Genomic DNA, 27,402 nt, shown 5'->3' with positions numbered 1-27,402 from the left:
CATAATCCAACTAAACAAAGTCTTGTAAACAACATACCTAAAATTCACACCTTTAAAAACATATGCCCCAATCTAGGCCACCCAAAGAGAGCCATCACCCGCAAGGACCTTCTTAATCAGTATAAGCAGCAAGCCTTGTTCCAACCAAGAAAACTCTTAAAGCCCAAACCCCCCTCAGATTTCACAGCACAAACATTGGCCCAACTAACCCAAGCCCCACCAACAAAACAGTCACTGCCATGCCAAAAAAATCTTATGAACAGTTGCTCAATTTTAGAGATCGTAGACTTGGGCAAAAACAGCTACCTACTCCAATGATTCACCATACTACAAAGAACAACTTTAATTAACTGCAATTGATCAACATAACTAAGATTCTTACAAGACCATTGTCCTAATTTTGCTTTAATTCTGTCCACCAAAGCAACGTAATCCTTATCGGACAATTTCCTTGTGACCAAAGACACTCCCAAATATCGAACTGGTAAGTGCCCAATTTTAAACCCAATAGCAACCTGGATTGAACTGATTTGGGCCTCAATCACGTCACAAGTAAACATCTCAGTCTTCTCAGCATTCAATTTCAAACCATAAAACAATTCCTAGACACTCAAAACACCCAATACCGAGTCAATGGGGCCATGGCAGAAAATTAATAAATCATCAGCAAAACAAAGGTGAGTAAGGTTTACCTCCCTACACTTCGAATGAAACCTTAAGATACCCTTCAAAGCAGCCTTATCCAAAAGTGTAGATAAAACATTCATCCCCAGAATGAACAGATAAGGGGACAAAAGGTCTCCCTGCATGACTCTTTTCTCACCTTTAAAGAGACCAACCAGCTACCATCGAAGAAAACATAAAACCTTGAAGTAGTAACACAAGCCTCAATCCAACTCCGAAAACAAGATGACACACCCATGATTTCCAAGACCATCAACAAAAACTGTCAATAGATAAAATCAAACACCTTATGAAGATCGATCTTAATGGCACACCTAAGAGAAAGGGTCCTCCTAGCATACCCTTGTAATATTATATTTTCATATACATTCATTTATTTATTTTTGCTTTGGTACATGTCAACTATTATAATATCTATAATGTATTTTTCTTGGAAATCGTAAAATGGGAAAAGCACTAAATTTGCCCCAAGACAAACAAGACAGGATAATTGTGTGGAAATAAATTGGGTCATTAATTGGATGGCCACTGTTTTCATTATTTCTCGTGCTCGATCTTTTGTCGAGCGTTATAACTTATAACGTAAATTATATTATGATTATTCATTATTTTTTTTAAATCATACTCAATAATATATTTTGATTCTGTTTTAATTATTAATTATTAAAATTAACAATGATATTGATTTAATATTTCTTTAATATTGATGTGACATCATTATCTTACAGTAACACAGCTGCAGTTCAAATAGTAGTTTCTCCGGGAGATTCGTCCACGGTGAGGTGATCTCCTCCTCTTCCTCGTCAATAAAAGCAAACTTTGATGCAGGTTTCCTCGTAAGAGAGCAAACTGACTGGTCATGAGATGTTCTAAGAGATGAAAATGATACAATTTTAGGAGCGTTCAGACAACAATTAGGAAGAGTTACCTCGATTTTTGTAGTTGAAGCTACGGCGACGATTCATGCCCTCCAATTTGCCACAGATATGGGTTTTCAGGAAGTTATTGTTGAGGAGAACTCGAGAACGGTGATGCTGAAATCAGTATCATAGGGTCGATATCTGTTGGAGATTAGCACTTTGATATGGGAGGCTCAGAAGAATGCGAATCGATGCATGCATATCAGTTATGCTTCATCCCCAGAGCGAGAAACAAGAAGGGCCACTGTTTGGCAATGGACATCTCGGTCGGTTTGCTCGATCGTTTCTGGGTAGAAGAAGCACCGAGGAGAACGATGGCTCAAGTGGCGGAGGACTCAAGATGGATACACCCACTACAGTCAGATGTTTTGAGAAAGGAAGGCGTTGAAGGTTTCGATCTAAAATTTGACTTACCTTCTCTATGGTCGCATAAAAGATTATGTTCTTTGGAGAAGATGAAATGATTGGTGATTATTTTTTGATTCTTCTGTTTTCGTGTTTTTCTTTTAGGCGTTGGGACACTCAACAGACATTCTGAGTGGTCCCCCCTTGTCTTTTATTATTTGGGGATTCTGTCCAGTCACGACTTTGACAGGTTTTGCTTTTATATTTTCAATAACACCGATGATATTTCTTTGTTCAAATATTTTTGAACGGAGGTCATGGCTTCCACAAGTCCCTTCTCCCTTCTCCCTTCTACCTTCTACCTTCTACCTTCTACCTTCTACCTTCTACCTTCTACCTTCTACCTTCTACCTTCTACCTTCTACCATTGGTTCAAGAACTTATTTATTTTAGTCACTAGAGAATTAAGATCCTAGCGACATTAATAGTAAATTATTCATATAATCACCTAATATTTAGATAAATTTCATCTTATTCACTAATTTTCTTGGCCTGTACTATATTTTTGCATCTTTAGCATTCTAACTTCAGAAAACTTAAAAGGGTTATAAGTTTTGAAATTTCGATATTTAGAGAACAATAAATTTTAGTACTTATCAAGAAAGTTTTGAAACTTTTAGGACAATGTGTTTAGAAGTTTTGATACTACTTGTTTTGATTAAGCAACCTCCATTATCATCAGAAAGGCGTTATCAATAGATGACTTCAGCTTTTCGGGATCAATGTAGTCTTTCTCGGTTCCAATTGCAGCCCTCAACTTTCCCATGTAACTCACCATTGTTGTCAACTAACTTTGCAAAATGCAAAATCTCCATTAATGTATCTATATATCGTAAGACAAATAATGGAGACTAATCATGAAAAGTTTGTTATCCATATTTAGTAAGTGATTAGAGTTGGTAATTATCATTTGATGATTTTACCATTCTACTACTCATATAAAAGGAATAGTCCATCTCCTTAATTGATATACAATTTGATGATTCAATTATTTTCTTTTCGAAAAAAATTTGTCGAAGGAAATGACAAGTCTCCTGACCCTAATGACCGCACTCCTTTCTTTTTCAAAAAAAGTTTGACATATCATAGGAGAAGATAATACTCGTCTTGCCCAAGAATTGGTTAGAGGGTACAATAGGAAAAACATCTCTCCAAGATGCTCTCTAAAGATTGATATTCACAAGGTTTTTGATACTCTAAATTGGGACTTCATTTCTGCCATTCTTAAAGCTATTGGACTGCCTAGAATCTTCATTATCTGGATTGAGCTTTGCTTCTCTACAACAAGGTACTCTATCTCCTTCAATGGGAGGTTAATTGGTTTTTTTTAAGGGAGCTAAAGGAATTAGGCAAGGTGACCCCCTTTCCCCTTTATTATTTGTTCTTTCAATGAATGTCCTCTCTAGACTTCTCAATTTAGCAGTTGTTAGAGGTGTCTTTGGGTATCATCCAAAATGCAAAAGAATAGGCCTTACTCACCTTTCTTTGGCAGACGATCTCTTAATTTTTTGCAAAGGTTATGTTGAATATGTTATTGGGGTCACTAGTATCTTAGATCTATTTTATGAGATGTATGGACTCAAGCTTAATGCCTCTAAATGTGACTTTTATGCTGCTGGAATGCATTCTTCTACTCTAGAGGAAATTCAATTGATCAATGGTTTTAAAAACGATAGTCTACCTGTGAGGTATTTAGGAATCCCACTGGTCTTTAGAAAAATCACAGAAAAGGATTGTGTGGCACTCATTGATAATATTAGAGCAAGGCTGAACCATTGGTCTGCTAAATCTCTTAGCTATGCAGGAAGACTTGAACTAATTAAAGTTGTTTTGTTTAGTATTACAAACTACTGGTGCAGACAAATTTTCATGCCTCATTCGGTGTTAAACAAGGTTGAGCAGCTCTGTTCACACTTCTTCTGGAAAGGGGCTGATAAATCTGCAACTGGTGCTAAAGTGAGTTGGCAGAATGTTTGTTTCCTGAAATCTGAAGAAGGGCTAGGAATTAAAGACTTGAAGACCTAGAACAAAGCTTGTATGATCCTCTTAATTAAAAAATTCTTTATGGGTTGCTTGGATAAAATATTATGTCCTCAAAGACAATGATTTTTGGAATGTTGACATTCGATCTTCTTATAGTTGGAGCCTAAGGAGAATTTTCAAACTTAGATCCGTGGCTTACCCCATTCTAACTGTTGGAGCAGTGAAAGTGAATGATATCTAGGATGCTTTTCGAGATAGACGACCTCAAGTTCCATGGCAGAAAATTATATGGCTCCCTCTTCATATTCCCAAAATCAGTTTGATTACATGGATGGTATTACTTGATAGACTTGCTACAAAAGATAGACTTCATCGTATGGGGCTTATCAATGACTGCCAATGGCTATTCTGCGATGATCCTTGTGAAACAAGGGAGCATTTGTTCATCCAATGCCCTATGGTTGATCAATTAAGGAATGTTGTTTTCACCCACTCTGGTCTGCAATTTAATATTCGCTCTTGGGATGCTCTTATTGTGTGGGCATGCTCTACATGGAAAGGAAAATCATTACTAACTTCGATCATGAAGCTCGCCCTTACTGCTCTTATCTATATTCTATGGGATGAACCAAACAAACGACTGTTCCAAGGCCGATCCAGAAATTCTCAAGACTTTTTTCATGCCATTAAGGATATAGTTATATTGCAATTGAGGGATAAAAATATAAATATGAATGATAATGTTAATATTACTCTATGTGAGCATTGGGATATATTATGATCTTGATTCTTTTTGTAAGTAGGTTGATCTTTGTATCAGAACGCTGATGTTTTTTGTAACAGGTTCTGTTCTTGGGTATTAAAAATGAATTATTCAAAAAAAAAACATTTCCTCGCTTTAGATGTACGAAATTTGAAAAATTGTGTTAATATTGAGAAGCAATGTTCATTTTCAAGATTACACCTATTCGAACAAAATTATTGGTAGTAACTTCCACAAAGATACAAGAAAACATTCTATTTCTCCTATTATTTCATTATTATCTATTAACCAATACTAATGATTTTGTTTTATAGAAATCTTATTTTGTAACACATATATATATAATACATAAGTTTTAGCAAAATTTGTAAAACAAACCTGAGGCGACCCAGCCACCATAAAATACAAGCTTTTGACTGGATGATTGGCCACCGCCATTTATTCCACCGGTCCAATCAGATTCGTGATTTCCAAGCTGTAGTTCATTAATGTGCTGTGGATGTATTTGGCTGCTGCCTGTTACATACGATCTATCATTATATTTACATAAAACCTCAGATTCAAGTTAAACTCACAAGAATATACCTATGGGCCTCTATATTTCCTCAAACACTCTAGAAAGCGACCAGTAGGAAAGACATCACCCGAGTTTCGCATTCTCTGCATAAGCTTGTGTGTTTTCTGAACAAATAAGCGGATTGCAGTATTCAACACTGTTTAGTTCTGGTAATGAAACATGCAAGAACGAGAACTGGTTTCCCCATGCTTTGTCTGCACCTGGTTCGAGCATCTCCTTCACCAACTTGTACTCTCGAATGCCCCTTGTATTCAGCAGCACAAGTATTGTTGAAAGTTCATTACTGCTTTCTCCAACTGTTCCTTTCATGTATGATCGAGTCCCAAGGAAAATTATTCCCATAATTACATCATTATCTTCTATTATTGTCCCCAAAAGAGAAAGGAAGTGAGTTATACAAACAAAAGCTTACTGAGATAGTGAGATAGTACTTGGTAGTTAGTACCAGAAACATACCACTCCAAGCTTGGTCTTGATTTGTTTGATGCGATCAAGTGAAAATGAAATTGTTGAAATTACAAGTGGCTTGAACTCGACCACGGGATCCCAGATCTTATCATACTCTCATCATCTTCAACGTAAGTGTTTTTTCAACAGGCTCCACCCGAAATCCGATAGTGTTGAAAGCAAATCGTAAAGTTTGGGAATTTTGCTGAGAATGTTGTTGCTCTCGAGAGGAAGTTTTGTGGTTGGGGCAGAACCACGTGAAGGAAATGTCAATGGAACTGTGGGATTGTCAGCTCTTTGTTGTTGCAGACAAGAAGGAAAAGCGCCCATGAGAGAGTAGCCGTCACCAAGTGAATGATGGAGCTTGAATATTAGATTACCAGCCGCGTTGTTTGTCGGGTACTTGATGATATGAATGTTCCAGAGCGGCCGGTTATGAGGGAGCTGTTCCATTGCAATCTTGGACAGATAGTCGCTTAGATGAGTGTCGTAAGATTCAGGAGATAATCCAGGAGGGAAAACTGGGATATTTACATGATCTTCCAGCTTTACTTCAACCTTCTTCCATTGTTTTACGCCATTCTCATCATTAACCTGTTGTTTCTCATGATCAGCTCAATAGTTAACTCCATTGAAAGAGGACTAATCATATGTAAACATATACATATACATATACATATACATATACATATACATATACATATACATACATATACATATACATATACATACATATACATATACATATACATATACATATATATATATACATATACATACATATACATATACATATATATACATATATACATATACAATACATATATACATATACATATACATATACATATACATATACATATACATATACATATACATATACATATACATATACATATACCATGACGGAGGAGAAGCGAGGATTGATCGTAAGGAAGACATCTCGAAGCAAAGACAAGGTCAGAGAATCATTGATAGCGATTTCGGAGTCCAAAACGGTGAGAACGCAAATGGAGAGCACCAAGCTGTTCAAATGCTGTCCGGTGGGACTCACCGGCTCTGAATACTCATCCCCTTGTCTGTATACAATATTTTTTAATTCCATGTTGTTTTGCAGTGGGTTGATTGTGTTTCCCAGTTGTTAAGGATATATCCATTTGCTTTCGAGTTCTCCTCAGTATACATCTTTCTTTTATGCATGACATTAATTTCTTGTAGTATCGAATATACTACTTTTTTTGTAACGTTGCCCTCTGTTTTTTTCCATAGTTATTGACTTTCTTGCTTTGTGGTGGTTTAGGCTTTCCTAGTGGAATTCTTGGACTGTGTTATTTCTGTCGTTTTGGAAATTCACTTTTATGTTTCTTTGAAAAAAATCTAGGCCTGCTATATACAAGAAACTATCTTATTCTAATGCTTAGAATCTGTGAAGTACTACAGACTAGATAGCAACAAATAAGGTATTGACACTGAGAAAAATAAAAGTAAAATAATATTCCTAATCTAACTCCTATAAATATGGAAATTAATAAATTGATGAACTGTCAACGCCCCCCTCCCCCAAGCTGACCATTTCCGGCACTTCAGAAATAGGTCTAGGAAGTCCTTTTCTAAGGACATATGCTACATATTGTTGTCTAGGCACATTGGTCAAGCAAATTACCCCATCTAATATTTTTTTCCTTTGATAAGATGTCAATATGTTTTGTTCAGTCATGATGAACTGGAATATGCGCAATACTTATGGTTGCTTTAATGTCATTAGAGAGCTTCATAGACCCTGTATTGGGAACATTCTGTTCTGCCATTAGCCTTTACCAAATAAGCTCACAAGTTCCCCGTGAAGGGTTATAAATTCAGCCTCTGTGCTGCTGCAAGCTACAATCACTGGATTCTTATCCAATACGAATTTAATCGCCATCGCTATTCATAATAATGATTTACATAATCTATGGGCAGATCTTACAAACATGTAGGATAATGATTAATGTATTGGAAATAATGGACAAAATAACCTGTCATATTCGGAAACTCTTAAATCCATAATTCACTAGCCATAATCCATAATCCATAATCCATAATCCATAATCCACTAGCCAACACGATCGGTTTTTTTTATAAAAAAAATAGATTTGAATCGGGTCGGGTCAGTTTTTTTAGAGGTTATGCTCTAGTCGATTTGAGTTTAGGGTGAAAAATATTCTATCTGGCTCGAAAAAATATAATTTTACCTTATATATTTAGGGATAATTACAATAATACTCATCTATATATTATTTCTCAATTAAATCCCTATTTTTATTGAATAAAAATTATATTTTTTAATAAATATATCATTTCAGGTCGGGTCGAGTCGAGTTTAGATTTTATCTTAAAAAATCGGGTCATTTTGAGTCGGGTAGAAAATATATATTTTTCAAATCAAATCGAATCAGGTGGAGGAAAGAATGCAATCTTTGATGAACTCCCATTAGTTTCTCACACCACAGTCCACCCGACTATATAAATAACCTAACAAAGTTAATTAAAAAATTATTAATAATTTGCATATCAATATCAATTTACACAAAATAAAAAATTTAATCTATTGTTTTCAACTAACCTCTACGACAACTCATTCTTTTGGTTTTAATGTGTTCGTGTCCTCTACTATTATGTGTTGCTTGTCAAATTAGACAATAATGTCGCTGAGTAAAAAGTATGTTTTGATATATTTAGACAAATCATAAATAATTTCACAAATGACCTCAATATATAATACTTACTTCTTTGACAAGTCACTATTTCAAATATAATCACAATACACATATTTTGTATTCTCAGTCTTTATTGGGACTTTAACTTGCGACATTAGAAACAAAAAAAAAATACAAATACAAATATTCATCAACAATACAATTAATGAAGCACACAAATATTTTTTCCGTTTATGTACCAAACAAATATTAACCCACAATTGCTTGTCACTAACAATTCATGTCTCAACATAACCTTTTTACGGATCATTTTAATTTCTAACGGATTTTTCATCTTTCCACTCTAACAACAATTGCTTATGATGAGTGTTTAAAATCGCTAATCTTTGCTCGTTATTTCTTCAGTTTTGTGGAATTATTACCGTTGAATTGGTCGTGTTATACTTATTTTTGTACAGGTCCTTGCTTTCCATAATTTGTGACAAAACGGGTGAATTCTGCATTTTTTATTATTTGATCACGGCTGGAGACGTGGACATGACTCTGGGCATGACGCGGTCTGGCGTGGCAGTTTTTAGAAGGTCCAGTCAACGACGACTTCTAGAAGACTTTCTCCGCACGCCTTCTGGAAGATTGACAAGCATAGTTGCATTAGGAGACTAGTTTAAGTTTTAATTTAAATTAAAAATAATTATCTTATTATTTTATTTGTTTTCTTTGTTTATCCTTTAGGCTTTGAGAGGCAATAAATACCCACTTGGTGTAAGCCTAAACTCGTTATTCGGATTACAATCTTCTTTTCTCTCTAGTTTTTATAAAAGCTTTCTCTTTTTACTTTTCAAGTTCTTTTCATTTTTCTTTTATTTTCCAAGCTTTGTTTTCAAATGCTAAGTATGACTTTTGTCATGCTTAGCTAAACTTTTCACAAGCTGAGAGTTGTCGTGATGAATCAATTCCATCGGGAGAATTAAAACATGCCCTTACTATCTTCGGAATATCTCTATCAATCTCTGCACTTATTTTTCAAAATCAAAACAGTTTTCAAAATCAAAGATTGATTTTGGTTAAGAGGTTGTTGCGATTAAACGTGTGGGAGGAAGATTCGGCTTATAGAAAGCAATTCAACTTCCTAAGAACACACTTGGTGAGATAGCTTCGCCAAGAGGGATTTGAGATTGGAATTGACGGTTATTGAAGCAACAACAGAGTCGGTCGCCACGAACTTGAGCGAAAATTGATCTACAACAATTGATGTTGTTAGAATCAATTACCGAAGCCGGAATCAAAGATTGCCTTGGGTATTCGGTATACAAGATAGAGTCACGGGGATTGCCCTCGTAGACAAAGTAACCGACGTGAATCCCGAAGAGAAAATCTTATTCGATGATCAGAAGGAAATTGAGTCAAAGCAAGGCTTGAGGCTAGTTTTACCGTATTTATTCTCAATTATTATCATTTTATTTTTACTTTAATCACTTTTATTTATTTAATCATTTTTTTACTATTTAAATCTCATATTGCAAACTCCCTTTTTACTATTCATGCCTGGTTAGAACCATTCAAACATAAAATTGTGATTTTCTAAGTCCCTGAGGATTCGACCCTTATTTCTCTATACTACGCATTTCCTTATTAATTGAGAAAAAAGAATTATTTTGACATCCAAAATGACAGTTGTCAAATTGGCGCCGTTGTCGGGGACTTCGCCAAAGTTACTAATTTTTGTTTGCTTTTGATTTACGACCAGTTCTAATCCGGGAGCATTAGTGGAATACGACCCGGAGATTGAAGCCAAATCTAGGAGACTCCACGCACAAACACTTAGGGAAAGAAGGAGACAACAAACAAATCCAGAAGAAGATTCGAATTCAGGTAATATAAATCAGATGGCCGGTCTTACTATCTGGGAGTTAGTCGCGACTCCTACTGAGCAAGGGCCTATGTGTATTGATTTTCCTCAAGGCGAAACTCCGTACCAGTTGAAAACCGGCCTTATTCATCTCCTCTCTACATTCCGCTGATTGCCAAATGAGAATCCACACAAACATCTCAAGGAATTTCATATGGTCTGCTCCAGCATGAGATCATAGGGAGTAATCGATGACCAAATAAAACTTAGAGTTTTTCCGTTTTCCTTAGCCGATTCGGCTAAGGAGTGGTTAATTTATCTTCCTCCTAATTCTGTTACTACATGGGCTCAAATGACTAGTCTTTTTCTTGACAGGTTTTTTCCTGCGACGAAAGTAAGTGAACTACAAAGGCGAATACTTGGAATCAAGCAGCTTGATGGAGAGTCACTTTACGACTACTGGGAGTGGTTTAAGAAGTTATGTTCTAGTTGCCCACAACATGGGTTAACCGAACAAACACTCTTTCAATACTTTTATGAAGGATTATCTCCCCTGGAAATGAAGATGATCGATGGTGCCAGTTGTGGAGCCTTGATGAATATGACTCCTACTGAGGTTAGAGACTTATATCGACGATGGCAGCAAATTCCCAACAATTTCACACAAACAATGAACCTTCTCGAATGGTTCATAAGATAAATTCAACTTTCTTAGAAAATAAAATAGACAAGTTAACTGAATTCGTAAACTCTCTTGTTGCAGGAAAGACATGACAAAACCGATTATGTGGAATATGAGCATCACCTGATCATCCAATAGACGGTTGTCCACTGATTTAAGACTACGTAGCAGCTTAAGTCAACGCAGTTGGAAACTTTCTGGGACCTCCCCAAAGAGCTTATAATCCTTACGATAGTACATATATCTAGGATTGAGGGATCATCCAAACTTCAGTTATGCTCAGAACCCGAGATTGAATCAAGGCTATCAAGCGAGACCTCCACCACCACAACAACCACAGAAGTCATCATTAGAATCGATTGTCGAGAGGTTAGCATTTTCCCATGAAAAATTCCAGACTTGAACTGAAGCTCACTTCCAAGAGATATACAAACAGATAAGCCAACTGACTCAAGCCGTATGGAGATTAGAGTCACAAAGGAGGCTATCATCACAAACTGAGCCGAATCCAATAGAGAATGTTAGCCCCATCACCCTCCGAAGTGGTACAATTGTTGAACAACCAGACTCAAAGGAAGTAAGCGCAAGATCCCATAAGAAAAAAGAAACTTCGAACTCCAAAAGGGAAGAAGAAGTAGATGAAGCATGATCCTAGAAAGAGAATGATGAAGAACAAATGGAAGACACGATGCCATCCCCCTATGACATGCCACCGCCTTTTCCATCGAGGTTAGTTAAAAAGGATAAAAAATTGAGGAAAATGAAATATTAGACGTACTTCGGAAGATAGAAGTTAATATACCTCTCATTGAGGTTATTCGGAAAGTACCAAGGTATGCCCGGTTCTTGAAGGATCTCTGCACTAATAAAAGGCGACTTACCGAAAACGAGAATGTAGATTTAGGTGCGAATGCCCATATTTCCTTATTAATTGAGAAAATTGAATTATTTTGACATCCAAAATGACAGTTGTCAAATTGGCACCGTTGTCGGGGACTTCGCCAAAGTTACTAATTTTTGTTTGCTTTAAATTTATGACCAGGTCTAATCCGGGAGCATTAGCGGAGTACGACCCGGAGATTGAAGCCAACGCTAGGAGACTCCACACACGAACACTTCGAGAAAGAAGTAGACAACAAACAAATCCAGGATTACATATGAACATGATGCTTAAAAATGATTTGGGCACCTTAGGATTAACCTTTCTGTTTCCCCAAATTACCTACTCATGCTATTTTCTCCTAGTTAACCACTTTTGAGCCATTTCCATTTCTTTGTTTTTACCACATTTATAAACCCAAGCCTTTTTGTTTTATCCCTCTTTTCTACCTTTTTCAGGGCAAGTGAGCAATTATCCAATGTATGCTCCAAAAAAAACAGCAACATTTCGAAAAGAAAAAGAAAAAAAGAGCTGTTCGAAAAAAAACAAAGAAAAAAAAAGAAGTGAAAATGGGAAAAAACAACAAAGAGAAAAAAAATGCATTTCGAAAAGAAATTTGTTGTTTGATATATTGTCTTTTTATCTTGGTGTGCTTAATGTTTTGACGGAGTTGAGATTATTATTTGTTAGTTCATTGCCTTGAATATTTAGCCATATATTTAGCCTTTTCCCCACCTTCACCTAAACCCTATTACAACAAATAAAAGACCCTTTGATTTATGTATCTTGTTCTTATTAGTAGTGGAGATTTGATTTACTTACAGGCCTATGGTAATATCATGTCGATTCTGACATTGAGCGTTTCTTTACCCCAAACACATAGAGTGGTTTGAGTGAATCCCGGTAAGGTTTTGAGCTATAAGTATTGAGATTAATGAATGAATGGATATTACGATCACACTTGACTTGTTCCAATTGATGATGTTCAATGGATTGATGTCTTGACTTGAATATTTCTTGTGGTCTCTATCTTGTTTTCTTTGAATGTGAAACTTGACAAAGAATGATAAATGGTGTTTTTGACAAATTTGATTAATCATACTTGAGGACAAGCATGAGATAAGTGAGAGGGAATTTGATAAGTGTTTAAAATCGTTAATCTTTCTCGTTATTTCTTCGATTTTGTGGAATTATTGCCGCTGAATTGGTCGTGTTATACTTGTTTTTGTATAGGTCATTGCTTTCCAGAATTTGTGACAAAACGGGCAAATTCTACATTTTTTTATTATTTGGCCACGGTTGGAGACATGGGTATGACGCGGTCTGACGTGGCAGTTTCTAGAAGGTTCAGTCACCGACGACTTCTAAAAGACTTTCTCCGCACGTCTTCTGGAAGATTGACAAGCAGAGTTGCATTAAGATACTAGTTTAAGTTTGAATTTAAATTAAAAAACAATTATCTTGAGGATTATTTTATTTGTTTTCTTTGTTTATCATTTAGGCTTTGAGAGGCTATAAATACCCACTTGGGGTAAGCCTAAACTCATCATTCGGATTACAATCTTCTTTTCTCTCTAGTTTTTATAAAAGGTTTATCTTTTTACTTTTCAAGTTCTTTTCATTTTCCTTTTATTTTCCAAGCTTTGTTTTCAAATGCTAAGTATGACTATTTTTATGCTTAGCTAAACTTTTCATAAGCCGAGAGTTGTCGCGATGACTCAATTACATCGGGAGAATTGAAACAAGCCCTTAATATCTTCGGAATATCGCTCTCAATCTCTGCTCTTATTTTTCAAAATCAAAATAGTTTTCAAAATCAAATATTGACTTTGGTCAAGAGGTTATTGCGATTAAACGTGTGAGAGGAAGATTTGGCTTATAGAAAGCAATTCGACTTCCTGAGAATACACTTGGCGAGATAGCTTCACCAAGAGGGATTTGAGATCAGAATTGACGGTTATTGAAGAAACAATCCGAGTCGGTCGCCACGAACTTAAACGTAAATTAATCTACAACAATTGATGCTTTTAGAATCAATTACCGAAGTCGGAATCAAAGATTGCCTCGGGTATTCGGTATACAAGATAGAGTCACGGGGATTGCCCTCGTAGAAAAAGTAACCTGACGTGAATCCCGAAGAGAAAATCTTATTCGATGATCAGAAGGAAATTGAGTCAAGGCAAGGCTTGAGGCTAGTTTTATCGTATTTATTCTTAATCATTATCCTCTTATTTTTACTTTAATCACTTTTATTTATTTAATCATTTTTTATTATTTAAATGTCATATTACAAACCCCCTTTTTACTATTCATGCATGGTTAGAACCATTCAAATATAAAATTGTGATTTTCTAAGTCCCTGAGGATTCAACCCTTATTTCTCTATACTACGCATTTCCTTATTAATTAAGAAAAATGAATTATTTTGACATCCAAAACGACAGTTGTCAACTTACCACCAACCTTTCTCCCAGATCCTACAACCTATAAAATTTAATTTATATTAGTTACAACACTACAAGAAACAATATCAACTTCACATACTATTATTCATCTTACATTTTGTTTTTTCAGTGGTGCAGCACAACCATAATCAATTTCATCATCAATGTATATATTAGGTGTCATAAATTTAGAAGCGGACACCTCCCCAATCAGATGGTATTTCATTGGTTCATATTATCTTCTTTAGCTATAGTCATTCGAACAATCGTTTATTGTTTTTTATTTTCATATTATCAAATTTATTTTTAACTGATCGAAAAACTCTTAATCTCACTCATTTTTACCCTCAATTCACTAACTTATTTACCACTAAACCCTTTTTCAGTTCATCAATCCCATGAACACTCTTTTTCAAGTTCACCAACACAACACTTCATCTCTTATATTTCACCTCTCATTTATCAACTCCATTCACCACTCCATCCAATTTCATATTAGATTTTCCCCAAACTCCTTCCCATCAAACTTGAGGGTATCAATCACTTCATTGATTCTGATTTATCTTTCAAAAACCTCTGAAATAATTTGTTTAATTTGTAGCAACTCAAACACAAATAATTCATGTTTCTTCATCAATGTTTCATTCGTACAAGTCCCCTTACTAAAATCTTTCTCTCCAATGTTCTCTTCCTTCAATGGAGGAACCTTCAAAATTAGATTACAATATTAAACATAGTTTTTCAATGCTTAATAACAAACGCTGACTTTTATTAACTTTATTTCCTTTTTGGTCTTTTCGATTTCAACTTTGTCATAATTCAAACCATATCTTCCTTGCCTATCCAAGAATGTGTGGCATCCCGATTTTTTATAGTCGGCACACTTGCAGAGTTTGACCAGAAATCAAACAATACAACCTGCATTCAAAATGAACTTAATTATTTTCGCTACAATTCAGTTTATTTAAATAAGTATTATAACAAAATACATTGCTAATACACATTTACCTCTAATATTTTAATGCAACCTTTTAGGTATGTGTGTTTTTCGGGCTTTTGAAATCTAACCATTTCATCGATCAATTTGCTCGCAACAAATTTCGCCCAATTTAGTTGACCTCCATCCCTTCGTCACACAACAACTTTAAATTGTCCTTGCTTGAACATGTATCACCCATTGGACAAAGAAATATTCCAACTACGCACAACAACACTTTCGCCTTCGGTTGATCCCAATCACAATTACAGATTTTTATGTCTCCCTCAACATCGGCTAATGTAACCTTAATCTTTAATATCCTGGTAAATTTTTTCCAATCCTCTCTCTCAACTACTTCTTAAACACAAATCCCTTCATCTTTTAGCCCCAACACCGCTACAACTTCTTGAACCCCAGAGGAAATGGATATCCATTGAACCTAATTCTACGATTTTCTAAATCAAAATTCACTATCAACTCCCGACATAACTCCTTATGAATTGGTCGTGTCGTTATTTCAATCAAAGTCTCAAATTCTATTTCTTTGACAAAATTTAGTTTTTTTTCATTTCAACTCTTCCATCAATTCATGTATTCTTATCAAGTTACATCTTTTCGAGACTTCCTACATTTATTAAAAAATGTTATGTTATGTTCTACACAACCTTTATAAAAAAAGTTACAAGTTCATTAAATCGTGAGCATATTACGAAGAGAAAATAACCTCAGTGACCAAAAATCCCAGATAATATACGATTTTGACCAACTTTTTTTGGATTTGCGAAAATGACCAACAAAATCGCAATGCGATCTCTAATTCGCATTGCGATCTCCAGTATCGCAAATTCGCGTTGCATTTCGCGTTGCGATAGTTGAAAATCGCGTTGCGATTTTCCATTTCGCGTTGCGATTTTCCATTTCGCGTTGCGATAGTTGAAAATCGCGTTGCGATTTTCCATTTCGCGTTGCGATAGTCTACAGTTGTCGTTGTGATTTTCCAAATTCGTTGCGATAGTTAAAAAAAAGATTTTGTTTCTTAAGAATTTTCTCTAAAAAGATAGTATCCGCGCGGACGTGTCGAAGACACGTATTATCACGACCACGACCACGACCCGACCCGACCCGACCCGACCTGACCCGAGACGAGACGGCGACGGCGGCGGCGCGCGAGGGTCCCCTTGTTCTCTTTCACTCAACAAGGAAGTGCAAAATCCAAGCCTTAAATACCATTCCCAATAGTATTTCCAATACTATGTGGGATTGAGCATTACCAATCCTATTGTGAAGATTGTTGCTTGAAGAGTTGAATAACGTTCATTGCCACAAGCGTTGTATGATTGGTTCTGGTGGAGGTTCTGTCGGGTTTGTATTCTTTTACTTGAAGAAATGATGATAACCTATGCTACTTAAATTAAACACATGATATCTACGTATATTACTCTTAAGAATGTAAGTTGCTATATATGCAAGCAAAGTCATCAAATTAAAGGACTACTTTTACTTGTTTCAAAACATTGTTAAAAGTAAAAAATTAGAAAAAGTGGGGTAATGCTCAATCCCACATAGTATTGAAAACACTATTGGGAATGGTATTTAAGGCTTGGATTTTGCACTTCCTTGTTGAGTGAAAGAGAACAAGGGGGACTCTCGCACGCCGCCGCCGCTGCCATCTCGTCTCGTGGTCGTGGTCGTGGTCGTGGTAATGCGTGTCTTCGACACGTCCTCGCGGATACTATCTTTTTAGAGAAAATTCTTAAGAAACAAAATCTTTTTTTTTTTAAATATCGCAACGAATTTGGAAAATCGCAACGACAACTATAGACTATCGCAACAAATTTGGAAAATCGCAACGACAACTGTAGACTATCGCAACGCGAAATGGAAAATCGCAACGCGATTTTCAACTATCGTAATGCGAAATGGAAAATCGCAACGCGATTTTCAACTATCGCAACGCGAAATGGAACACGAATTTGCGATACTGGAGATCGCAATGCGAATTAGAGATCGCATTGCGATTTTGTTGGTCATTTTCGCAAATCCAAAAAAAGTTGGTCAAAATCGTATATTATCTGGGATTTTTGGTCACTGAGGTTATTTTCTCTATTACGAATACCTTCTTTTCATGTGAACCTCTATACATTATATACTTCTTTCTATTTCTCCGATAATTGAACATAAGATTCTTTCTCCTGTTCGGTCATCAATTTCCATTTAAATGACTTTTATTTCCTCACCTGCAATCAATGTTTCTTTATCAATAATGTTTATAATAATCATTCTCTATAACCTTCATAATTCAATTTACATACAAATAGAACCAACCTTTTTACCGAAAACTCTCTTCAACCGTCGATATTTACTCACACTGTAAACATTTCAAATTTATCATCAATATAAACATCTAAAATAATTTTAATCAATAACCACTATTCAGACAAGTATTAGACAAATACATGGTTACTTACTAAAAGTGCATATATGAGGCCATTGGTTGCTTTGACCTTCTTTCTCTCTTAGTAGTCTCTTGATCCTCGAAATCTTCTTTACGAAGAACAATTGACATGTAATTCATTTTTCCTTACACGTTTTTTTGTCCACGTGTTGTAATCTTCTTCTTCATTTTCATTCATTACAATTAAGGGTGTTAAAAAATACCCGACTCGGTTGACTTGACTCATTAACCTATCGACCCGGTTAAAAAATACCAGGTATTATTTTGAAAATACCTGATTTTTTGGGTCGGGTACCTAACCAGCTAAATTTTTGGGTTTCAAGGTCGGGCCTGGGTCACAAATCTTGCTTAACCGGGTACCCATCGACTCGGTATCGGGTTTATTATATATATTATATTATTTTTATTTGATATTAAATTTTTATTTATATTCTCAAATTATTCACTCTATCATTCAAAATTCCTAATTTCTTAAATTTTACCACCATAACATTCTATATTCTTAATTTCTTAAATTATTTCACATTAACATTCTAAATTATTTTTAAAATATTTATTTTAATTTCGAAACAATTGAAATTAATTATATTTTAATTTTAATAAATTTTCTTTCAATTATGTAATTTGAATTTTTAAAATTTATGTGTGAATTATATATATAGACCTTTAAATTTTAGAAATTTAGAATTTTTCTATATAATTTTTTAAAATAATACTATAATTTAAAGAAAAAAAATATGAATTGGATACCCGTGACATGGAAATACAGGTACCCGACTTATGGGATACAAATGTAATGGGTTGGGACACGGGTCGGTATTTTGATACCCGAAAATTTCAGGTACCTGATATTTCGGGTACCAAAAGATGCGGGATACGATTTTGAACACCCCTAATTACAATATAGATTTCAACAATATATGTGTGATAAACAATTTTGTAAAAGTAAATGTAACTGTTTTTCATAACCGATTATAACCAAATCTGATTATTATAGTAACTGATTATGTACAATCTATAATGTTACAACCCAATATTTTCCATTCAACCTATAATGTTACATTCTACTTGTTTTATAAACCCCAATTATTTTCCATTCAATCAAACTATAACAATAATCGATCCATTATATTACATATTTTCCCTATAAATTAAACCCTAATCCATAAATCCAAATTCGTTAATTGAAAAATTACAAACTAGGGTTTCACAAACATACCTCTATGTTCTTCAAATTGAGATTCTAGTTCTGATCTTCAATATTGATGTCTATTGCTCATATAGAAAATGGATTCTAAAGACGAAAACCCCTTCTTCTCTTCTTTGATCCTGGCCTTTACCTTCCCTAAACCGATTATGTTATCTATAAATACTTGATACTTTTCCCTATGTATCAAATATGTGGAAAAGTTCGATACTTTTAAAGCCTTTTCGTTTTCCTTCTTTTTTAAAATTTGAAAGTATCGATACTTGGAGAAATATATCGATGTAATCAATTTACAACACAAATTTTTTTATCTAGAAACTGAAAAAAGTTATATGTTACTATAATAATAATGGTTGAAATTTAAATTGTTACCCTTTTAACGGTCACAAAATAAATTAAAAACAGTCAATGTTATGAATATAATTAACATTTTAGGTTGTACATTGAAATGTTATCAAATTTTAAGCTGACGTGACCTTATTCATTTAGACGACAACATAATAAATTTGTTTCTATCTGAATAGTAGGTTGCAATCTGAAATGTTATAAATTTTAAAAATATTGATATTCTTTAAAAAAATATCAATATTTAAATATCAATATTTACCAACAACATAAGTTACTCGATTAAACCATTTTAAATTATTTTAAAATACTTATAACTTAATATATTAAACTTAATTCAATATTATCAATAACACTAAACCTACTTTATTAAATTCCTTTTAAAATAAAATTGCGTCATTTTTAGTCTTATATTATTATTTCATTGTTTAGAATTTTTCAAATCAAATAAAGTTCTACCGTACGACAACCTTAATATCCGACTAAAGAAAGATGTTATCAGTTTTGTTATTATTTTTTTAACAAAATAGGTAAAAACATTATCTAAAACATTATTATTTCTACCTAAAATATTAATTTTTTTTACATTTTCGGTAAAGTGCCAATAATAACAAAATCGGTAGAAAAAATAACAAAACCGATAGCGTTTTACCAGATATGTTAACAAAACCGATAAAACACCCAATAACAACAAAATCAACAAAAATAATAATATTTTCGATAACTTTTTTACTAATTTTATTAAAAATAATAATAAAACCGATAACATATTTACTTAACTATATATTAAGGCTACTCCCAAATGAAACCTTGGAGAAGGGGAAATGTTTAATCTTCCCAAAATTATTTATCGTACACACCAATACAATTTAAACACGTGTCTACTCCTAAATAAACTTTCGTCCATTATATATATTAAATGATCAACAGCAGCTCACCCAATTTCCCAAATAACTTAAAAACCCTAGAACTTCCCAATTCGTGTTTATAAACCCATCCCATTAAAATCACTCCGAATTCCTAGGGTTTTAGACTAAACTAAATCCTCCGATTAAGAAATGGCGACCGCGACTGGACAGGCGAAAGCTAAGAGAAAGCCGGTGTTTGTGAAAGTGGAGGATTTGAAACCCGGTACGACCGGAAACACTCTGATCGTCAAAGTGCTAGAGACGACTCCTGTCAACACTTCCTCCAGGCCCAACAGGTCACGTGCTCTCCTATCTCGACCTGCTCCTCCGGCCAGAATCGCTGAGTGCGTTGTCGGAGATGAGACCGGCACCATCATCTTCACTGCTCGCAACGAACAAGGTATCCCTTTTCCCCTCTTATCAATATGTATGTTATTGAAATTTAAAGCCTCTGTATTTTTTAATTGATTTCATTTGCTGTGGGGTTTTATTGAACACTTGATAAAGAAATTAGTTGTATTTGTATATAAGGTTAAGCGGAGTTGATCTTGGAACAAAGTAGTATATTAATGGTTTTTATTGTAGATGTGCCTCTGTGTTTTCATGCTTGCATATTACCATATCATGATTTTGATGATGATTAAATTCTTAAATTCAACTCATCTGATGCAGTCGATCTTATGATGAAAGGCGCAACTGTGATTTTACGGAATGCTAAGATTGTTATGTTCAAGGGAACTACAATGAGGCTAGCCATCGACAAATGGGGACGGATCGAGGTAACCGAGCCTGCTAAATTTGAGGTTAAAGAAGATAACAATCTTTCTTTAGTTGAATATGAGCTTGTTACTGTTCCTGATCAGGGTATGGATTAGGGGCTGATCTTATGAGTGAATGAATATATATGAAGTGAATACTTTGGTTTGGTTTAGTGTCAAGATTAGTCCTTTGAGAGTGCTGTAGTACTTACTAGTATTGGACATCTCATTGTGAAGTTGATTTGGATTTTCTTTTGCTTCTTGTTTATGCTATTAACGATCAGCTTAACTTTTGGAAAAATTAATTGTAGTAAAAAAGCTGTTATTCACTTCGACTTCCATATTTGTGATGCAAAATTGGTTTAATTGGTGTGCTGTGCATGGTAGGAAGGATGTAAAATTTGAAAGAAAATTCAATTTTCTTTCAAATTCACTGCTTGTTGGAGTTGAAAAATGAAAGGGGATTAAGCTTTGAAAAATACATGTTTTGAACCAAGTCATGTATTTCTCATATTTTATTTCTATCTTCCTTTCAAATTGGCATGATTTGCTTTTATGCATTAAAAATCCTCCTCTCAAATCTCATTTTCTTTCGTATCATATTTTTTTCCTTACTAAGCACACTCAATTTATTTTCTTTCTATTTTGTCATTTCTTCCTTCTATCCTCCTTTTTTTTAACCCAACCAAGTAAAGCTTTAACATAAACTCACGTTGTTGCCCCTAAAATGTCTAGAGATTAGAGTATCAAAGGACAATGAAAAAGATCAAAAATTGATAAACGAGCATAAAGAACATAATTTGGATCAGTGACGAACTCAGAATTTTTTTTAAAGTGAGCAAACATATATTAATACGAAATTTAAGTAAAATTTTCAAGTAACTAATCCAAAAAAATGGATTTTAAGATGGGCATGTGCCCACCCTAAATTTGTTTGTTGCAAGTCCGCAGCTGATTTCAATTTGCCATCAGGGTTTATGGCTAAAGCACAAAAGTAAGGTTTGCTGTTTGTGGGATGATGAATAGGTCTGAAAAAAAATCGAACGCACACGAACGTAGGTATGTTAATGTTCGTTCATTTAACAAATAAACGAACATAAACAAACACGAACATAAACTAACAAAAAAAATTTTTGTTCATGTTCGTTCATTAAGGAATAGAGATTGTTCATGCTCGTTCATTTAATAAATAAACGAACATAAACGAACACGAACATAAACGAATGTAAACCTTGGAGACCCTACCTTTCATTGTTCTTTCATGAAAAATAGTCGACAATGCAAATCAACCAAATCTACAGTGATAAATAGCGTAAGAGCTAATTAGCAGTGATGAAATGTTTGAAGATATCAGATATTTCGATCGATCTTTTAAAGATATTAAATGATTCACACAACTTTAATTTAACACTATAACATTTATCTTAGTGGTCCATGATTACATATGAACAATCATTTTCCACTACGTTATTCTAATAAATTTGTCGGCTAAAAGTTTTGTGACATCAATGTCAGACTTTAGTTAGATTTGTTAATAATGGTCATTTCCATTGGCAGAGTAGAAAATTTAACAGCATGAAGATTTCGAACGGTACAAATGAACTACAAGGCAATAACATAGATCCGAAATCCCAACGATGCTACATATCTAACTGATATTATTATTAAATCACCATTCAAAATTTTAACGTACAAAAAGTTTTACTCCACAACTAAAGATCATACAAGAACTATGAAAACAAAAGTTCATTGTCGAAGTGTATTTTCTACTTGTTAATGTGTTCTTCTTGGAAAACTCATTACTTCCGCTATTACACTCTTTTTCAGAAATTGCATAGAAACCTTTGTTTTGTTTTCTGACAAATTCTATATATTTTTCTCTTTACTGATGCTCATATACTTTCGATTGTTACCTTTATATTCCCATCTATTTTTAGAAAGAAGTATGATATTTTCTTGAGTTTTAGATGTGAAGATACCCACAATAACTTTACATATCAACTATTAAGCCAAATAAAACAGAGAAAGAGATGAAAACAGACCTATAAAACTTCATATTGCACTATAATATAACTTGTTTTGAAGCTTTCACCGATCGTCTCCACTCTCCAGTGAACACTAGGGTTTGGGAAAAAAGGGGAAAATGAATATAGGTGCGAGGTGCCTCACGGGTTAACATATTGGATTTAATCTCCAAATAAAATTGGGTTAATTATGGAGTTAGTCATCAGAATATCAGATTAATTAATATTTTTAAGATACTTACAAATTGGTCACCAAAATTGATTTAAGAAGATTGGGTTAAACATAAATGAACGAACATAACCGAACGAACATAAACGAACATAACCGAACGTTCACGAACGTAAATGAACGAACGAGACCTATGTTAGTGTTCGTTCATTTAATTAAACGAACAAAAAATCTTGTTCATATTCGTTCATTTAATAAATAAACGCATATAAACGAACTTCCCCCGCACGGGTTCATGAACGGTTCGCTGAACGTTCAGTTGATCTGCAAGCCTAATGATGAATGGCCATTTGAGAGGTGTTTAGGGTTGTGAAATACGAGCTTCGTTGTTTAAGACAGTAGATATAGGATAGTAAGGTTTACATTATACATACATTCTTACAGCCAAAACCAATCGAAAATGAGTGTCGGATAATATAAAATCATGTATTTTTCAACTCCTAAAGGCCTAACTATTGATACCTTGAATCCCGTTTTGATACTTGGGCAAAAAAATTTTGCCAACTGAGCCGTCAAATATCTTGTTTTGCAATTTAATCCTTTGTTTTAAAGTTTCTTCAATTTCTTCTTTGTTTTAAATCATTTCTTGACAAAATTTGAAACAGTATTCTCGACTGATTTAGAAGCCATTTGAGACTTCAGTTATTTTGGCATAAAGTTTTTACTTTTTTGAATTTGTCGTGAACTTTACACTTTATTTGATTTAATCCATAATTTAACAAATTACTTGCATTCTCGTGGAGATTAATAATTAATTTTTGGATAGGAGCAGCCAATTCCATGGCGCTTACTAAGGAAAGAAACAAACAAAAGGCAGCCTATGGATCCAATGAATGTAGGCAACAATTTCAGCCACAAATCATCACCAGCCTCTGCCGTCTTCGGACGAAAGCAGTTGACAACATTTTGATCGAACAAAACAAGTGCCATGAAAATCATTATCGACACCGAAGCATGAAGGAAATAAATGAACTTGAGCTTATACTTGTTTGCCTCCTCTACGAAAGTTGAACCTTGCCATCCATCCCGCATAACCCTCTAAATGTAGCCAACCCGTATCAGACCTTGCCTATTTCATCTCTATGACTATCGGTGAATGAAAGAAATAAACAGACACAGCGCAAAACGCCACGAGGCCGAGCAGCAAGTTTTTGCAGAGCTCAGTTTTGCACAGGCCGTTGTTCGTTAAAACCGGGGACAGTAATTGGAACGTCAGGGCGGAGCCTGTAGGCAGAAGCTTGGACAAAATGGCGGTTCCTTTGAACGTCTTTCTCACGATCTTTTGTTTCTTGGTATTTTGTTGATTGGCTGTAATAATGGACATTCCGACTTGGTTTGCGGCTCTCCGGCTCCGTTTTCGACGTTCTTCAAGAGATGTTTTTTCTGTTCTTTGGCTTTGATGTCCATGATTAAACAAATTGCTTCAAGCTTTCCTTGATCTTTCCGCAATGTAATTTGCAGAGATTATACGATTGATGGGAAAGAAATGGGAAGCATTTGTAGGGAAATGATACCGTCGTGAAACTAAGTGCATTGGAAACAGTTAGCAAAAACATGAATAGATTTGGTGGTTTTGTTGTTATAAGAGAGCGGGGATTACGATTTACAGACCATAATTGATAATTAAGGAACCCCAGTTTCACAAATTTGGTTCCATACAAAACAACCATCCTACAAGTTCTTAATGTGAGTGTATACATGTCGGAACCGTCTTTCGGTTGGACCCTGGAATTGGGCTTCGACTTGGATTAAATGGGTTGGAGTCGTCACCGATCATTTATTTTAAAACACATGGGTTGATCGGATATCCTATTTCTTACCTGATCTGCGTCTTTCCAAAGATGTGTAGGGTTCGGGAGTCAGTTACAGCCAAGGAAGGATTAGCACCCTTGTACTGCCCTTTCGGTACCAATTAATTTGTCGGTTGTCTTAATTGCAAAAATTAAAAATAAAATTTAAAAATTCGATCATAATTATACCTTTTGATCGATTGAAATTAACTCTAAAAAGGTCAAAGAAGGTTAGATTGAAAAAAAATATTAGATAAATTGAAGGGAGAAAAAAAAAATAAACCGCATGGTTACATTGGGTAAATAACAATTAAAAATTGAACAACAGACAAAAGTAAGCACACATTTAAACTACTTGGACTCTTAGTTTAGGAGCACATCCACATGAGTCTACCAAGACTATGTTTAAAGCAACATATGTACAGATATAGATGAATACTATAAATAATAGTAGAATACTTCAAAATGTTGTAATCCAAAAATGACACTTGTTATAAATTAGCTAGTAAATTTAACTCCAAAAGAATAAAAAGAGAATTCATACTTTCATCTAATCAAAATATTACAGAAGTTCACGATGAGCTATAGCAACAGCGACATGTGAAGAACAAATTGCAAAATTCGATTAAAATAATGACAAGAGGCACAATTTTGAATGTTTTCACGATTAAACTATATATATATATATATATATATATCCAAATAACATGAAAATCCTAAAATGGAACCAAGAACAAACCCAAGAATTAAAAATACCTCCTCAATGTTACCATCTTCTTTGTTGGATTAAACCTACGATGGGTACTTTCAAGTTGAATTTCGATGGTGCCTGCCCTCGGCCACCTGCTCTAGCAGCAATTGGCATGATTTTGGGCAATAGTGATGGCGTTGTTATGGCAGGACAAGCATTCCTTGTTGGTGTTCCACGTTCAGCAAGTGTTGTGGAAGCTTTGGCGATCGCATATGATGTCCGATTGGCGATGAGTATTGAGTTGCCGAGGGTGGTGATTGAAAGTGATTGCTGGAATGTTGTTCAACAGTTCAATATTCGCGACGCTCGTCAACTATTGGCCGCTCATCCTCACATTTCAGCTAGGTTTATCCATCAGGAAGTTAACGGCGCTGCTCCTGCTCTTGCAAATTATGCTTAAGTCGTATCTACACCTTTCGATTTCCAAGTTGATGCTCCAAATTGTATTACTAAGAAAGCTTAGCATTCCCTCCTTCTAGAAACAGATCGTGATTGGCGACGCCTAGACGCAGATGAAGACGAACAAGAATAAGACTTGGAAAAACGAAAGATCCATGAATTTGACTCCATTTTCCCAGGAAAATAAAGCAGCTTCTTCTTTTACGATCCATCAAAACTCTCTTCCTCTAAAACATTCTCCAAATCGTTTATATAATGCGGCTCGGCGTTGGATTCAGTGAAGAAGGATAACACGTTGGAGCAGATCATGTTGGCTTTGATGCGAGAGTCTCGACCGCCTATACTGAGTTGAAGCCAACCTTTATCTCGTTCTTCTTGTTCTTTATTGTTATCCTTGGAGCTGGGTCCCTCCTCATTAATAGTACTGTTAGTTCTTGGTTCATCAAGAACCGGAGGTGAATTGTTGTTTTGATATGTTTCAGTGTGAAGATATGGGAGGACGACAAGGAGATTAAACCTTGCAAATCTCACTTTCCATCCCCCCTCAACCAAACTGCCCCCTTGACATTTTATAAATAATATATATAGGAAGAAGAAATGAGATTTTGTTTGAAATAGTGAGGGTAGTGGCTGCACGATGGAAATGGAAGTTGTTGGGTTGAATGGGTTATTTTCTAGAATAATGGAGATAGTGGGGTTAAACATGGGACCTGAAAAAAGAAAAACAATTAATAAAAATATTATTAATAATAATAAAAATAATAATCATAAATAAATAAATATTTTTTTAAACTCGGACAAAAACGAGTGTCTACAGCTGCCCCTCTTTGCACATTCTTGTGTTAACAAGAATAGAGCAAAGATGAAAAAAAGACAATCAGTTTTTGTCCAGTCCTCTCAAATGTGATTGGGCTTCCTGGAATTAGGCCTTTGTCTTCTTCTCGGTTTAAAAATTTTGTCTTGAAAATTCTTCCAGAAAGTAGTTCCTCGTTGTTATCGAGCTAAATGAAATCGAACTCGTCAGTTTGGTGTTTCAAGAGAAACATTTTCAAAGGTTTTTTATGTGACTCAAGAGAAACTGTCTCAAGAGAGACAAAATTTGTTTCAAGTAACTGTCTCAAGCGAGATGACCCCTTGTTTCGGGAGAAACAATTTCAAAGGCGATCGATAATTTACTTGTTCCTGAAAATGAATGTTATTGGTAGGTACGATTCCCTTCGTCGTGAA

At 34.7% G+C, this 27,402-nt stretch overlaps 1 protein-coding gene and 1 pseudogene across 1 annotated transcript; one reads left to right on the top strand and one right to left on the bottom strand.

Moving 5' to 3' along the window:
• Positions 1-302: 302 nt before the first annotated feature.
• On the bottom strand, positions 303-6,884 carry LOC120129254 (annotated as a pseudogene).
• Positions 6,885-20,270: 13,386 nt separating this feature from the next.
• On the top strand, positions 20,271-21,241 carry LOC120129096 (uncharacterized protein At4g28440-like). Its single transcript, XM_039146691.1, has 2 exons — positions 20,271-20,624; positions 20,897-21,241. The coding sequence occupies exons 1-2, from the start codon at positions 20,375-20,377 to the stop codon at positions 21,097-21,099; spliced, it is 453 nt and encodes a 150-aa protein (XP_039002622.1). The 5' UTR covers positions 20,271-20,374; the 3' UTR covers positions 21,100-21,241.
• Positions 21,242-27,402: the final 6,161 nt, after the last annotated feature.

Source organism: Hibiscus syriacus, unplaced genomic scaffold (assembly GCF_006381635.1).
Source record: "Hibiscus syriacus cultivar Baekdansim isolate YM2019G1 unplaced genomic scaffold, ASM638163v2 tig00110483_pilon, whole genome shotgun sequence".
Classification (NCBI taxonomy): Eukaryota; Viridiplantae; Streptophyta; class Magnoliopsida; order Malvales; family Malvaceae; genus Hibiscus; species Hibiscus syriacus.
The sequence above is the reverse complement of the archived record's forward strand: the minus strand, read 5'-3'. Positions and strand labels throughout refer to the sequence as shown.